This window comes from Gallus gallus, chromosome 19 (assembly GCF_016699485.2).
Source record: "Gallus gallus isolate bGalGal1 chromosome 19, bGalGal1.mat.broiler.GRCg7b, whole genome shotgun sequence".
NCBI lineage: Eukaryota > Metazoa > Chordata > Aves > Galliformes > Phasianidae > Gallus > Gallus gallus.
Window position 1 is genome coordinate 4594487 of NC_052550.1, and position 14468 is coordinate 4608954.

General features: G+C 59.3%; 1 protein-coding gene across 5 annotated transcripts in view; it reads left to right on the forward strand.

Annotated features, from left to right (window-relative positions):
* SH2B1 (SH2B adaptor protein 1) overlaps positions 1-14468 on the forward strand; it is a 20070-nt gene continuing 5602 nt past the window's right edge. For 2 of the 5 annotated variants that reach the window (XM_015296002.4, XM_040650359.2), the window contains exons 1-9: positions 1253-1332; positions 1927-2037; positions 6457-7335; positions 8884-8985; positions 11595-11686; positions 13061-13155; positions 13320-13499; positions 13608-13801; positions 13896-14067. In XM_015296002.4, the coding sequence (XP_015151488.1) occupies positions 6484-7335; positions 8884-8985; positions 11595-11686; positions 13061-13155; positions 13320-13499; positions 13608-13801; positions 13896-14067 (1687 nt within the window). In that variant the 5' untranslated portion in view covers positions 1253-1332; positions 1927-2037; positions 6457-6483. Of the gene's footprint in view, positions 157-1252; positions 1333-1926; positions 2038-6456; positions 7336-8883; positions 8986-11594; positions 11687-13060; positions 13156-13319; positions 13500-13607; positions 13802-13895; positions 14068-14468 lie in introns of those variants that run through there. The other 3 variants (XM_015296001.4, XM_040650358.2, XM_015296003.4) reach the window with 2 other exon arrangements.

The window sequence follows — 14468 nt, forward strand, 5'->3', positions numbered from 1 at the left end:
AGCGAGAGGAGGATTATGGCCGTGTCCTGACCCCCTTGGCAGGGATGGCGATGGCCCTATAAATATGTCAGCGGGACAGCGAGGCGAGCGCCGACCCACAGACCTTGACACCTTGACCTGGGGCTGATACTGCTGCATGGCAAAGCCCGGGGCTGGGTGCGCTCCTGGGGGGCTGCTGGCCCCCAATCCGCTCCCCCCAAGCAGTGGGAAAATGAGGTTTGGGGTCACACAGGGGGTGTGGAGGTGCCGTCCCTTGGGGTGATGCTGGAGGAGGAAATCGGGGTATGGGATGCGGGGCATCACGTGTGTGAGATGTAGGGTGGGATATGGAATGTGGGTGTGTGGAGGAGGCAGGGCGCCTTGCGTGATGGGAACGCAGGGTAGGATGGGATGCTGTGGGGTTTGGGATGCTGTGCAGGATGTGAGGTGCCACGAGAGCTGCAGGGTGGGATGTGGAACGTGAGGCTCCTGTAGGATGCAGGGTGCTGTGTGTGATGCCATGAGGGATGCGGGGTGCCCTGTGGTGATGTGGGGTGGGATGTGGAATATGGGGTGCCTGTAGGTTGCTGGGATGCCCTCTGGGATATGAGGTACCCTGCAGGATGTGGGGTGCCATGCAGGATGCAGGATAGGATATGAAATCATAGGATTGCAGAACTGGGGAGCATGGGGTGCCTGGAGGATGTGGGGTGCTGTGCACGATGCAGGGTACCCTGGGTGCCATGTGGGATATGTGGTGCTCTGCGGGATTTGGGGTACCCTGCAGGATGTGAGGTGCCATGTGCAATAGGAGGTGCGTTTGGGATGCAGGGTACAGTGTGGGATACGGGGTGCCACGTGGGAGATGGCGCTTTGGGAGATGGGAGATGGAGATGGGGGACGTGGGATGGGGGATGTGGGATACCCCTGCGGGATGCAGTGGGATTTGGGGTACCCTGAAGGGGTGGGATGTTGTGAGGGATATGGGGGGCCGGGCAGGATGTGGGGCGTCACGTGAGGTACCCTGCGGCGTGGGGGATGCTCTGTAGGGTACGAGGTGCCATGCAGGATGTGCCCTGAGGAACTCGGGGGAGCCCCGGGGGGATGCGGGACATGGGGTGCCCTGGGGGACGCCGTGTGCCCCCGGGGCCGGCGCGGCGCGGCGCGGCATAGCAGAGCACAGCGCGGAGCAGCGCCGGGCGGGGCCCTTTAAAGCGGGGGGAGGAGCGGGGGGCGGTGGCGGGGCCGGGCTGTGCGGGGGGCGGCGGGCAGCGGGCAGCGCTGGCCCCGGAGGAGCCGCACCGAGCGCCGGGCCGAGCAGGGCCGTGCCGGGCCGGGTGAGCGCATCCTCCGGTACCGGAGCGCGGCTGCGTGTGGCGGTGTTGGGGGAGGTGGGGGCGGTGCCGGTGCCGGTTTCCCGGGTATCCCCCCCGCATCGCAGCGTTGCGGAGCGCACCCCCGCGTTTCGGTGCGGGGTGTGGGGGGGTCCCCGCTTACAGCCCCTCCGGGTGCGCCGTGGCGGTGCGGGGCGGTGCGGGGGGGGCGCGGACACAACGCGGTGTGCGCGCGCGCGGCCCTTTAGAGGCGAGCTTTGATTTTTTTTTTTTCCCTATTTTTTATTTACCTTCGGCTTTATTTGTTTATTTCCATTATCCGCATGAGCTTCGCACGCCGCCCGCGCTGCTCTCGGGGTTCCCTCCCCAAACCCCCCCACTCCCCTCCCAGCTCCGGGGGCACAGCAGCACCGCTTCCCCCCCTCCCTACCCCCCGCGAGGGCTCCCCCCGGCGCTGCCGCATTCCCCGCAGCGCTGCGCGGCCTTTGGGCAGCGCTGGGACCGCTGCTCGGGGCTGTGGGGCTCCGCGGTGCCCCGCGGGGTGAGGTACGACGCGATGCGAAGCGCCGCGCTCGTTCCGGTGGGGCTGACCGCGTCCAACTTTGCCCTCCAGGTCCCTCCGAGAGCCGCGTTTGGCTGTGCAGATCCGGCGCTTTGAGCCATGCACCTGCGCGGGTGGATGCGCGCTGCCCCGGGGACACGCTGAGCTGCGCCGGGAGTGGAGGTAACCGCGGGGCTGCGCTGCGCTCGGGGCTGCAGCCGGGATGGTGCGCAGATGGCCCTTAAGTGCGGGCGCTGTGATGGTGCCGGGCTCTGTGCGGCTCTGTCCCCTGCGCGGCACCGGGGGGTCTCGCGGTGGTCGGGCTGAATGGTCTTAGCGCTCACGGCCAACCTTCGTGGTTGTCACCCGACTGCTCTCATCCCTCCTTGGAGGCACGCTGGTGTCTGCACGCTGTGGGTGCTGCAGCCCTTCCTCCTCTTCTTCCTCTTCCCCGGGGCGGGCTGACAATTGCAGAATCAGAAACACGGTGGTGGCCGCACATCTGCTGCCCTCGTGTGTCGCGGGGCGCCCCGTTCCGCCTCAGCCCAAATCCCCCCCGGCCCCGCTGGGATGGAGCTGTCATCCCACACCTGATGGTGTTATTTTTATTTTTTTTTGAGGGGGGAAAGCCCTGAGCGCTCGCAGCACCTGCTGTGGGGTGTGCGGTCTGTGGATGTTTGGCATTCCCCAGCGCCGCGCTTCCGAGCTGGGGGCGAGCGGAGCGGTGAAGGTTCCATCTTCCCTATGGCAGCTGCACGGTGTGCCGGTGGTGTTCTGTGCACGTGGCAATGGGGTATCACCACGGGGGGAGCGGGGAGAGGAGAAGCAGAGATGCTGGGTAGGAAGCAGAGCATCCTATGGATGGAGCCCCCCAAGCCGTGCCCAGCACAGCTAAGGGGAAGCGGGATACGTGGGGCCTTTGGGCATTGTCTGTTGAAGGGGCATGGAGCCCAGTGGGGTTCTGTGGAGCTGTTTTGCTGCACTGAGTGCTGAGCTGTGAGCGCTGTGGTGTGGGGCAGAGCCCCGCTTCCCTGCTCGGATGCCATCGGATGCTGTCGGCACACACGCCTGAGAGACAATGCAATACAGACCTATGTAACTTTATCCCGTGTTCGTTATGAGCCGTAATTGAAAAACAGTCTTGGGGTTTTCCTTCCCGTCCCCTAAGGGATGGGGATCCCGGCTGAGAGCTGGGAAAGGCTGTGCTGTGCCACGCTGTGCCCCAAACCAACCCCTTGGAGCCCTCTATGGCCCTATAGGGTGAGTGCTTAATGCACAGCACCCAGAGGCGCCCAGCGTGGGCTCTGTTGGAGTGGGAAGTTGAGAGGAGGAGAGATTTGTTGTGGGCTGAGGGGCGGAAGGAAGCTGAGGCTTAGCGAGGGAAACGTGAGCTCGCCGGGCTGGGATGGGGCTCTGCCACCACTCTGCTATTGTGGGGGTAAAAATAGCAGCAGGGTGGATCACAGTGTGCAGGGACGCTCCTGGAGCCGGGCAGGTGAGCAGCACCCATTTGGAGAGCAGGACGGTGTCCTCCTGCACCAAAAGCACTGCTCTTTCCCCAGGAAGGAGCCCTGGCAGGCCATCCATTATTGCTATTACAGCTTTCTGTCCCTCTGACCACGCTTAGAGCCGGTCTGGGGCCCTGGTGGTGGCACAAAGGCCGCCAGGAGGAGGTGGCTCGGTCTCCATCTCCCATCCCTATGGGCCACGTAGCACACATGAAGGCAATGCGTTGGGAGCAATGCCCGCCGTGCCCCCGGCGCGGTCCCCATCCTGTTTTTAGCTGCTTTGGCAGCGCCCCGGGGCCGTGCGCTCTGCTCACCGTGCCAGCAGCGTCACCACGGCCGAGGGCCGCGCGGTGTCACATTGCTGCAGCGCCCGCTCGTGACCCAGGGATCTCCCCGGTGCGGACACGTGGGGACGGCTGAGGTCAGCCTCTGTGCTGGGGGTGAGCAGGTGCCCGGCTTCCCTTTGAGTGGCATCGATGTTGCTGGAAGCCGAGCAGCGGGACCTCCTCCTGGCATGCACCCCGACCCCGGTGCTCCCTGCGGGATGGCCGCCGGTCGCTGCGGTGCTGTGTACCCTATGAGGGTTGGGTGCCATTCTGCCCGCACAGACTTTCCTTCCCTGGCCCCAGCCTGGCCGCGCTGTGAAGGGCGGAAAGGAAACATCTCTTTATTAGGGTTGTTTCCTTAAATAAAGCCCTTGGAGCAAGTGCTGGCCTGGCTGCTCCACTGTGCCATGGCCGGCACTGCGTTATTAACACCTCATTAGTTGTCAGTTCCTCCCTGCTCCTCTGGTTCAGCAAATCCCAGTGGTTTTGTCCCTGACTCCCACCTCACTGGAGACCTGATTTTTTTTATTATTATTATCTTTTTCTTTCCGTGGCCCTTTGCACTTCTGCTGACAGCTGAGATTTCATTTCTTCTCCTGGAGGTCAGGAGCTCACCTCGCCTCCCCGCTCCTCCTGGTGTGCGCCGACACGCACCGCGCCGCACGGGGCGCATCCCTGCGGCTTATCGGCAGCGCTTGGCATCGCCTGGCTGCCAGCAGCTGGCTCACACTGCAACCTGGGCTTCCACTTGGCCGCTCCCCAGGAATCTTTTTTATTTACTTATTTATTTATTTATTCATTCATTCATTCCCCTTCTAAAAGCTTGACTTGCTTTCCCCCCCCCCCCCCAAGTGACAGCGGCGGCAGGACGCGGCTCTGCCCCAATGGCGTTTGTGGTGCAGGTGGGTTTAGAAGCGATGGCAGCCCGCATCTTTGGCTGGGCGCTCCATGGTCTCTGTTGTCACTTTGTGACCACGGGGGCTCAGGTTGGATATTAGGGACAATTTCTTCTCCCAAAGAGCGGTGCTGCAGTGGCACAGCTGCTCAGGGAGGTGGGGGAGTCCCCGTCCCTGGAGGTGTTTATGAGCCATGGAGATGTGGCACTGAGGGCCGCAGTCAGTGGGCACAGGGGGGTGGGCTGGGGTTGGACTGGATGACCTTACGGTCTTTTCCAACCTCGGTGATGATTCCCATATTCCTATATTCTGTCTCTGACCCCTAGCAGACCTCCCTTGCCAAGGGCTCTGCCTCCTTCCATGGGAGCACGCTGCAGCACGTGGACAGTGGGGCTAGGGGTGAATTGTCCCCGGGCTCCCAAAAGCCCCCATGGATTTGCTGCTTGCTTTGCCTCCCAGCGCCCCGCCTGGGGATGCTGTCTGTGCCATGGAAGTTATTTTGAGAAGTGGGGCAGCGCTGTTGGCATGGAGGGGAGCGGAGGCACGGAGATGAAAGGTAAATCCGCAGAGATAATTGGGAGCTGCTTCCTGCAGGAATCAGGTAAAGGAGTGCCTGCCAAGGGGGGATGTCTCTGCGCTGTTGGGGGGTGCCCCAAGCCCCTCGCTGCTCCCATGGAGGGGTCCTGGACCCACTGTGGGCAGGGGGTGATGAGGAGCTGTGCAGCCCACTGCCTCCTCCAGGCCTGCAGGACATCACTCCTCCAGGCTTCGCCTTTATAAATTGCCCTTTGAGATTCTGTCATCCCTCTACAGATGAAAGGAAGATGCTGCGATGTCTCTGTGCGCACGTCTCCATTGCGGCTGGGTGGCCCGGCTTTCTGTTTGGGGTTTATCATTTCTTGAAGTGCTTTGGGCTTTTTTTTTTTTCCCCTCTCTTATCTCTCTGGGTGTCACATCTTGGCTTCCAACCCCTGGGTTCTGGGCAGTCAGTCTCTCTCCTGCTCCATCCCTGCTGGGGATCAATGGGGAGAAGCACAGCCCCCAGGGCAGAGCTGTCTTCTTGGTGATGCTGGCCATGCTTACTTGGATTGGCAGCAGGAGATCCTCTTCATCTCCCCAAAACCCCCTTTGCACTGCTGTGTGCTCAGGGAGCTGCAGCCGTGCACTGTAGTGCTGAAGGGCAGTAGCTGAGCCTTTAAATTCTGTGCCAGTGATGGATGGATGTGTGAGAATTGCATTTGCTGGCCTGGTAACAAACAGCTTTGCGTTTTACGCTGCTTCCCTGCTGCCTCTTGGGGAAATTCGGGCACATCCTAAACTGCAAGGCCGGGGATTTCCCTGCTGTGTGAGTGGGGCAGAGAAGCACCCAGGGAACTGCGAGGCAGTGGAGAAGCTGGGCTCCCTACTCCCAACTCCTGTCGACAGTCTGGGCAGAGGTTGGTGACGTTGGGTGCTCCTCCCATGGCAATGTGGGCCTGGTCTTCACCTCCGCTCAGCTCCTGCTGGCTCCAGCTCTGCCTTCTTGGTTGATCTTTCCCTTTAACCCACGGACTTGTTGATCCCTGGGGCTTTCTGTTGAAGCTCTGGGGTCTGATGGCGGTGTTGGGCCTGGAGGTCCCCGGGCTGCTCCGGTCAGGGACTCCTCGGTGGTTTTATGAGAAATCAATGCCGCTTTTGAACAGGTCATAATCATAAAATAAGTATGATTTATGGCTGCTGCCAGGGCCACGTTTGGTTCCAGTGCAGCGGAGGGAGAGGAAGGAGCACAAAACCACATTCCCACAGCGTTTCCCGCTTCGTGCTGGGGCTGCAGGCCCGCGCCGCCGGCGGGGGAACGTGGCGGCCGCGCTGACGCTGTGCCTTTGCCCGCAGCCCGCCGCCAGGTGGAATGGGGCAGCCATGAACGGCGATGCCCTGTGCCAGGAGCCCTCCTCCCCGCTCCCCGACTGGCGCGAGTTCTGCGAGCTGCACGCCCAGGCGGCCGCCGTCGACTTCGCCCAGAAGTTCTGCCAGTTCCTGAAGGAGAACCCGCACTACGACACGCCGGGCGCCGAGGCCTCCTTCTCCCACCACTTCGCCGCCAACTTCTTGGATATCTTCAGCGTGGAGGTCAGCCGGGTGTTCGTCTCCGACTCGCCCACCAAGTACAACATCGTGCCCTTCGTGGGGCTGCAGAACTGCCACGTGCCCTACGGGCGTGAGGTGGCCCAGCGCAAGGAGGAGACGTCCACCGAGTCCTTGGACAGCATGGAGGCCCCGCTGGGTGCCGGCCGCTATCTCAGCCCGGCGCAGCAGGCGCAGGCCCGCAAGGTGTCCTCCTACGGCCAGTCCCGCAGCTCGGAGGACGTCTCTGTGCATGCCTCCGCCAAGCCCAAGTTCAAGAAGGGCTTCTCCTTGAGGAACATGAGCTTGTGCGTGGTGGATGGCATGAAGGAGATGTGGCACCGAAGGTCTTCTCCTGAGCCGGGCGCCGAGGCGGCTCCGGGCAACAGGAGGGCTGAGAGGGAGCCGTGGGGCAAGGAGCCCGCCGACCCCCGCGAGAAGTGGACCCACAAGCTGCGTCTGTCCAAGGCGCAGTCCTCCAAGGTGGAGCTGGTGGACATCCAGAGGGAGGGCACGCTGCGCTACATGGTGGCCGACGACACGAACTGTGTGGGGAGCTCGCAGTGGCAGAAGTGCCGCCTCCTGCTGCGCAAGGCCGTGAAGGTGGAAGGGGAGAGGTTCCTGCTCGAGTTCTACGTCCCTCCCAAGGTAAGGCCTGGCTGAGGGGCTCGGAGGCGTTGGGGTGAAGTTGAGGTGGCAGTTGTGCTTGGTGGGTCTGGTTGGCATGGCGCTGGGTGTTGAGACATGAATGCACACACAGTTGGGTCCCATCCACAAAAGCGCCGGTTCTCATCCCCCGTGGCCTTTGGGACGGTGCTGAAGCCCAGCCTGCTGGCTCAGCCCAAGGCATCGGTGGTCACAGAGGAGAAGCTCACTGCCATGCTGAGATGCACGGTGTCCTGGACACGAGATTTGCTGTTCCCAACACTTTGCAGAGTGCTCCACGTGCCACCAGGAGGTCCCACACTTGGGCTCAGCACTCCTTATTTTCAAAGTGGCAATTCATTTGGAACTATCGTAGAATCTCTGAGGTTGGAAAAGACCTCTAAGATCATCAGTCCAGCCGTCCACCTCCCACCAATGCTGCCCACTGCCCACATCCCTCTGTGCCACATCTCCACAGTGCTGGAATACCTCCAAGGATGGGGACTCCCCCACCTCCCTGGGCAGCTGTGCCACTGCAGCACCGCTCTGTAGGAGAAGATTTTCCTAATATCCAACGATCCTTGTGCCACCCAACCCTCCCCTGTGCTTTCAGAGCATCCTCTGTGCTGTGCGCACTCATCTTTGGCAGCCCTGGGGCAAATAGTAAGTCGTTCCCTGGAGCCTTACTAGATGTGTTAGAATAGAAATCTCACGTTATTTAAATACCATGGGAAGGAAAACCTATTCTGCTGGAATCACAACCCTCTGTCAGTGGGTTCAGTGGGAAGCAATGAGCCCAGGGAGCCCTGACAGTTGTTCTAAGTGTCCAAGAGTTTTAAGGTGAAAATACACTTGCAGGGATGCTCCCGTGGCCATTAATAGCACTTCCCATGGGGTGCAGGAAGACCCCTCAGGGGCAGGCTGTTCCCTGCCCACTGCTGAATGAGCAGTGTGGGTTTTGCCTTTCTCACCTTCTCTGGTTGGAACACTCTGATGGAAAAACACAGCGGTGCTGGGCCCCATGCAGTGCATGTGGAGGTGGTGCTGCGGATTGCAGAGGTGGAAATGAAACGTCCCAGAGGGGAAAGGGACAGTTCCTGTTCTCATACTTCAGCTTTTAGCTTTTTTTCCCCTTTAAAAAAAAAAAAAAAAAAGGACAAAAAGAAAAAAATAGGAACTGAACCTATTGTTGGTAACCTGCAGCCCAGTGCTCATCACCAGCCCCATCGGGATGCAGTGCTTCAGCAAGGAGGCTTGGCAGACAAGCACATGAACTTCCCCATCTTCCACCAGGCCTTCTCCTCGTTTAATTAAAAGAGCTCAGAGTTATCAGGCACATGAGGGAAATCAATGCTTTTTTTTTTTGAACTTTTTTTATCTCCCCACCCCCCCACGTAACAAGCGTGTGGGCTGAGCTGCTATCTTGCCTCGCTGAGAGCTGTGTTCTCCCCCGGGACGGTTTGATTCGATTGAGTGACGACTTTTTATTATTTATTGATTGATTTGATTTATTTGTTTGTTTGCTTTCATTCTTTTTCTTTTTTTTCCCAGGCTTCCAAGCCCAAGGTGAGCATCCCACTGTCAGCCATCATCGAGGTGCGCACCACCATGCCTTTGGAGATGCCTGACAAGGACAACACCTTTGTGCTGAAGGTGAGGGTGGGGACAGCGGTGGGCATTCACCCCCCCCCATCCAGCCCCACGTCTAACCCCACTGCAGGGGATGCTTTGGCCCCAGGGATATTTCCTTGGCCCCAGCATCGCTGATGCTGCTGCCCCCCCTTCCCATGCTGTGCTCTCCTTTGGGGCTCCCCAAAGTACCATCATGAATGAGGTACCATCATGGAATCATTAAGGGTGAGAAAGACCCCTCAGATCCCCAAGTCCAACCCCAGCCCACCCCCCCACTGACATTGTCCCTCAGTGCCACATCTGCACAGTTCCAGAGATGGTGGCTCCACCACCTCCCAGGTGTTTGCCTGGCTTTGCCATCGTGTTTTGCTTCACCCCATCACTACGAGAGTACTGAAATGGGTATCCAGAGACAATTTGCAAGGGATGTGAGCAGAAAGACTGAATCCATCCCCAGCTAGAGACCCCAGAGAAATCATTCTCCATACAATGCAATTAACTGAATGCTCCCTGCTGACAGGCAGCAGCCCTGTGTGGCAAATCCCAGGCTCAGGTGGCAGCACTGGGAAGCAACATGGGGTGGGTGGCAGCAGGGACCTTCCCACTGAGCTCTGCATGGCCCCAGCCACAGAATCATAGAATATCCCAAGTTGGAAGAGACCCATAAGGATCATCAAGTCCAGCTCTTGGTTCCACGAAGGGCCACCCAAAGCACACATCTGAGAGCACTGTCCAAATGCTCTTTGAACTCCAGCAGCTGAAGGCTGTGCCCACTGCCCTGGGGAGCCTGTTCCGTGCCCAACACCCTCTGGTGCAGAACCTTCTCCTAACCACCAGCCTGACCCTGCCCTGACGCAGCTCCATGCTGTTCCCTCCAGTCCTGTTGATGTTGGTCCTTCCCATGTGCCTCAAAGTGAAGGCAGTGCAGCAGCCCAGAGTCAGCAGGAAGCATCGCTTCTCCTTGCACCGCTTCTCCTTTCTTCTTCCCCTTTCCTCAGCCCCAACGCATCTTCTGGCAGTCTCCATGCCCAGAGGATGCTGCTGACTCACAACAGCTCATGAGCTGTCCTAACCCTGCCGTGCTTTTTGCAGAAGCACTCTGCAGCCGTGGTTCCCCCGCTGGCGTCAGCACCGTGCCCTTGAGGTGGAGCTGCCTAGGGCTTTTTCTTTCAAAGCTGATTTCTCAGCGTCAGGGCATTCATTGCAATTCTTGCCTCATCCTCCAGCACACTGCAGCGTGGTGTCATCCCTGAGTTGATCAGGGATCCATCCTCTCCTCCTTCCTTCTGTCCTCATCGCTGCTGAGTGGCAGCGTGAGTGGGCTGAGCACAGGGCTCAGCATCTCCTCCGCTTTGACCATTAACTATCAATGTCTGCTCTTGGAATATGGCTCATCACTCCTTCTGATCATGGTTTCCAGATCCCTGTAAAATCTCAGCCCCTTTTGCTGCTCTTCCTCCACTGCCTCAGCTCCAGCACTGCTCCCACCTTCTCAGTAATTACCCCCTCCCCGTTTACCCTCTAACCTCCTCCTGCCCCATTCTGCCTGCAGGGTTAATTGATTGCCATCGATCTCTTCTGTGAGGCACCAAGCACTGAGTCAACCCCAGGGGCTCATTCAGCATCATCTGCTGCCCCTTTCCTGCTGTGCTCCCTCCCACATCTCCCTTTCATGGTGTGTTTCCTGACACCCTTTACTCCTCGTGGCTCACTTTCTGCCCTGGGCCTTGTTCCTGCTGCTTGTTGCTATCACCCTTTGCAGAGGACTGCAGAGGAGCCCCCCTTGGTGTTGGGGAATGGATCAGAGTGGTGGGACAGGGGCCGGGGGGCTGCGCTTCCTCTGCTGCCTTCTGCGCATGGGGCTGATGCAGAGCCTTCACCCATGGGTGGGAAAGCCCCTGCCTTGTACAGGGGGGCTATGCTAGACCCTATGATGCTCAGTCACCCAGCAATTAGCAGACTGTGCGTTCTCACTGCACATCAGACACTGAGCACACGCATTTTTTCCATTGCACAAGCAGCGCTTGCAAAATACCCGAGCCCTGCACATGCTCTGCTTGCTTTCATGCTGTGCATGAAGGAGCACTGTGCTCTCCCAAGCTGCAAACCCTTGGTTAAACAAAACGGGGCTCTGCTGCTCCCCTGCAGCTGGCGCGTGGCAGGGGACCGGGTGCTGCTCGCCCCGGGCACTGCTCCCTGTTTATTTTCAGGACAGTGATTCAGTTGTATGCCATTAATTTAATTTGCAAGAAGGCTCTTGGCTGGCAATGTGATACCCTCCCAGAGCCAGGGCTCCTCCCAGCTCAGGGTCACGCAGGGGGTCTGGGAAGGATGGGGCAGCAGCATCGCCTGGTGCCCACTGCCCCCCTCTTGCCATATGGTGTTTGCATCCTTCCCAGCCTCAGAGCAGCCCAGATCCTTTGGGTTCACAGTCTTTGAGCATCTTTGGGTCACCCCTTGCCATCCCTTTGCTGGGATGGGGACATCTCAGTGTTCTCCAACCAAGGAGTTATTAACAGGAGCGGGGAGATGTGGGGTGGCTGCCGTCCCACTGCATTCTGGGGTTGGCGTTGCCTGGTGGGGGGTGCAGGGCCCAGGCATGATCTGACCTTGTCCTGACTCGCCTCCAGGTGGAGAATGGTGCTGAGTACATCCTGGAGACCATTGACTCCCTGCAGAAACACTCATGGGTGGCAGATATCCAGGACTGCATCGACCCTGGGTAAGGCTCGTGGGCACGGCTGGGTTCCCCCTGCACACTACAGCCCTCCTCTCCCACTCGTTCAGGACGTGACCTGGGCACGATTCAGGCATTGCTGCTCCAGGGGGACTCTGCTATGATGTTCTTGTTGAAAGGAAAATCATCTTGTTCCAGCAAGCAAAAAGTTCCCCCGTGCAGCCCAGAGAGAGTGGTGGGCTGGCTGCTGGTGCTGGTAGCCAGCCCTCACAGACCACTGGCTTGGAACAGACCCCAGCTGATGCAATTTCTGCTGCTCGGCTTATTGCAGAAAGTCCCTGACTCACTGAGGCAAAAATCTGGAGGCAGAGTCAGCAACTGCTGTGTGTCAGAGGTGCGCCCTGCAAAGCGTGCACTCAATATCAGCCTTACCTCCCATCCTTTTATTTCCAGCCCAGTATCCGTGCTGTAATGAAGGCTCTGCAGGCACACTCCCCCAGGGAGCCTCCAGCACTGCCCTTCTTGCTTCCAAAGGGAGCTTTTGGGGGTGAGAGCCCTGAGCAAAGCTGGGATGGGGGCTTGGGGAGGTCCCTTCTGCCTCCTGTGCCCCCTTCCCCACGTCAGCCTGTCCCCAGAGCCGCCTTCTGCTGGGGAAATTCAGCTGTGTGCTTCTTTAAATATATACAACCCCGTGCTGGCCTCCGGACACGGCCGTAAAGCAAATAATAATGAACTCCACAGCAAATAATAATGAGCTGCTTCATACGCTGCCACGCGCGCTCTGTGCCAAGAATGAATTTTCATTCAGCCCCTGCGTGCGGTGCTCAGTCCTCCTGCCAAGGATCCGTGCTGAAACCTCTGCGTAAGCACCCAGCAACGGGATTTCTGCAGAGCTCTGTCGGTTTTGGTTTCCTTCTCCTCTTATTTATTTATTTATTTATTTATTTTTTCTTTTCTTTTCTTTTCTTTCTTTCTTTTTTTTTTTTTTTTTAAGTGGCTGCAGCTGAATGACTCCCAGTGGCTGATTCACTTACTGGCCACTAAATAATTCAGCAGCTCCCCCGTGAGCCCTTACGCTAACGCAGCCGCTTCCTGGCTGCTGGCACACACGTGGCTGCTGTTAAGCAAAAGAGCACCCGAATGCCACGAGCGGCTAAAAATAGGCTGTGAGCAAGCTGGGAGCTTGCTTAACAATGGTGCTCGAGTGCACAGGGCAGGCTGGGTGCATGGTGCATTAGCTTCTCACCGTGCCCCATCCCATGGCACTGAGTGCGGCAGGTTTTTGTGCTCTGGGAGGAAGGGCTGAGGCTGAGGAGCTGGGATTTCATTGGGATGGTGGGGCTGGAGCAAAAGGAGTCTCTCCAGGGGGTGATGCCATGTGTGCGGTGTGTGACCCTCTGCTCTGTGCTCTCCCACCAGGGACAGCGGGGATGACATCGAGTTGGCATCCTGTGCGCAGGGAGCCTGCCTGCCAGGCCGGGCGTCCTCCTGCAGCTGCGAGTTCCTGGCTGATGGTGAGAAATCCCACAGGGGTCGGGAGATGTCTGCTGCTGCCACCTCCACTGTGTGCGGAGCAGCTCCTGTCAGGGAGCGTGGAGTGGGAGCTCAGGTCCTGGTGCTAACCCCCACCATGGGGACCTGCCTGCTCTTGCTTGAGGGCATCGATGTTTCCTTCCAGATGCGCACAGGCTGCCAGATAGATGTGCCCTGCCCAGTGCTCATAATGCTACCACCACTGCGGTGCCCACACCCCACGGCCGGGGCAGGGACTCCATGGGGGAGCTGCTGGCCCACGTCCCGCTGGAGAGCTTCTTGCAGACATTGGAGTCTGCACCCACAGCCAGTGCACACCTTGCAGGTAGGTATGCTTGGGGGAATGCGGCGCTTGGCCCCATTGCCTCGTCCTTGGGGCTGGGAGAAGGCAATGCCTGCGTGCTCCCTAAAACCCAGTGGTGCTTGCGGCCAGGAGAGGACAGCGAAGCGGACACAGAGATCAACCTCTCCGACTTCCCCTGGTTCCACGGGACGCTGTCGCGGATCAAGGCGGCTCAGCTGGTGCTGTTCGGCGGTGCCCGGAGCCACGGTCTGTTCGTCATCCGGCAGAGTGAGACACGGCCGGGGGAGTACGTGCTGACCTTCAACTTCCAGGGGAAAGCCAAGGTGGGTGACTCCCTGAGCCAACCTCGGGTGGCCGCGAGGCTGAGGGAGGTTGGGGCCTTCCACCTGCAGCTCACCCCCTACCCTGTCCTCACAGCACCTCCGGCTGTCGCTGAACGAGAGCGGGCAGTGCCACGTGCAGCACCTCTGGTTCCAGAGCATCTTCGACATGCTGCGACACTTCCACACGCACCCCATCCCGCTGGAGTCGGGCGGCGCTGCAGACATCACGCTCCGCAGCTACGTGGTGGCCCAGAGCCTGCAGCCCGGTGGGTGCTGGGGCCTTGTTGAGTTTGGGGCTGGTGGGGAGGATTGGGGCTGGGATCATAGAACCACAGAATCATAGAACCATTCAGGTTGGAAAAGACCTCTCGGATCCCCACGTCCAACCCCACCCCAACCCACCACGCCTGCTGACCACCATGGTTCTGGAACACCTCCAGGGACGGGGACTGCCCCACCTCCCTGGGCAGCTGTGCCACTGCAGCACTGCTATTTCTGAGAAGAAACACCACCCAAAAAGGAATGAGTCTCCTTAGCTCAGACAGGAGCTCTCCTTGGCTCAGATAGGAGAGGATTAGGGGTCTGCACAGCTCACTGGGGCATGGAGGAGGTGGGCAGGGAAGGTTGGGGTGCACAGGGTGAAGGATGGGGAGAGTGGGCATAGGAA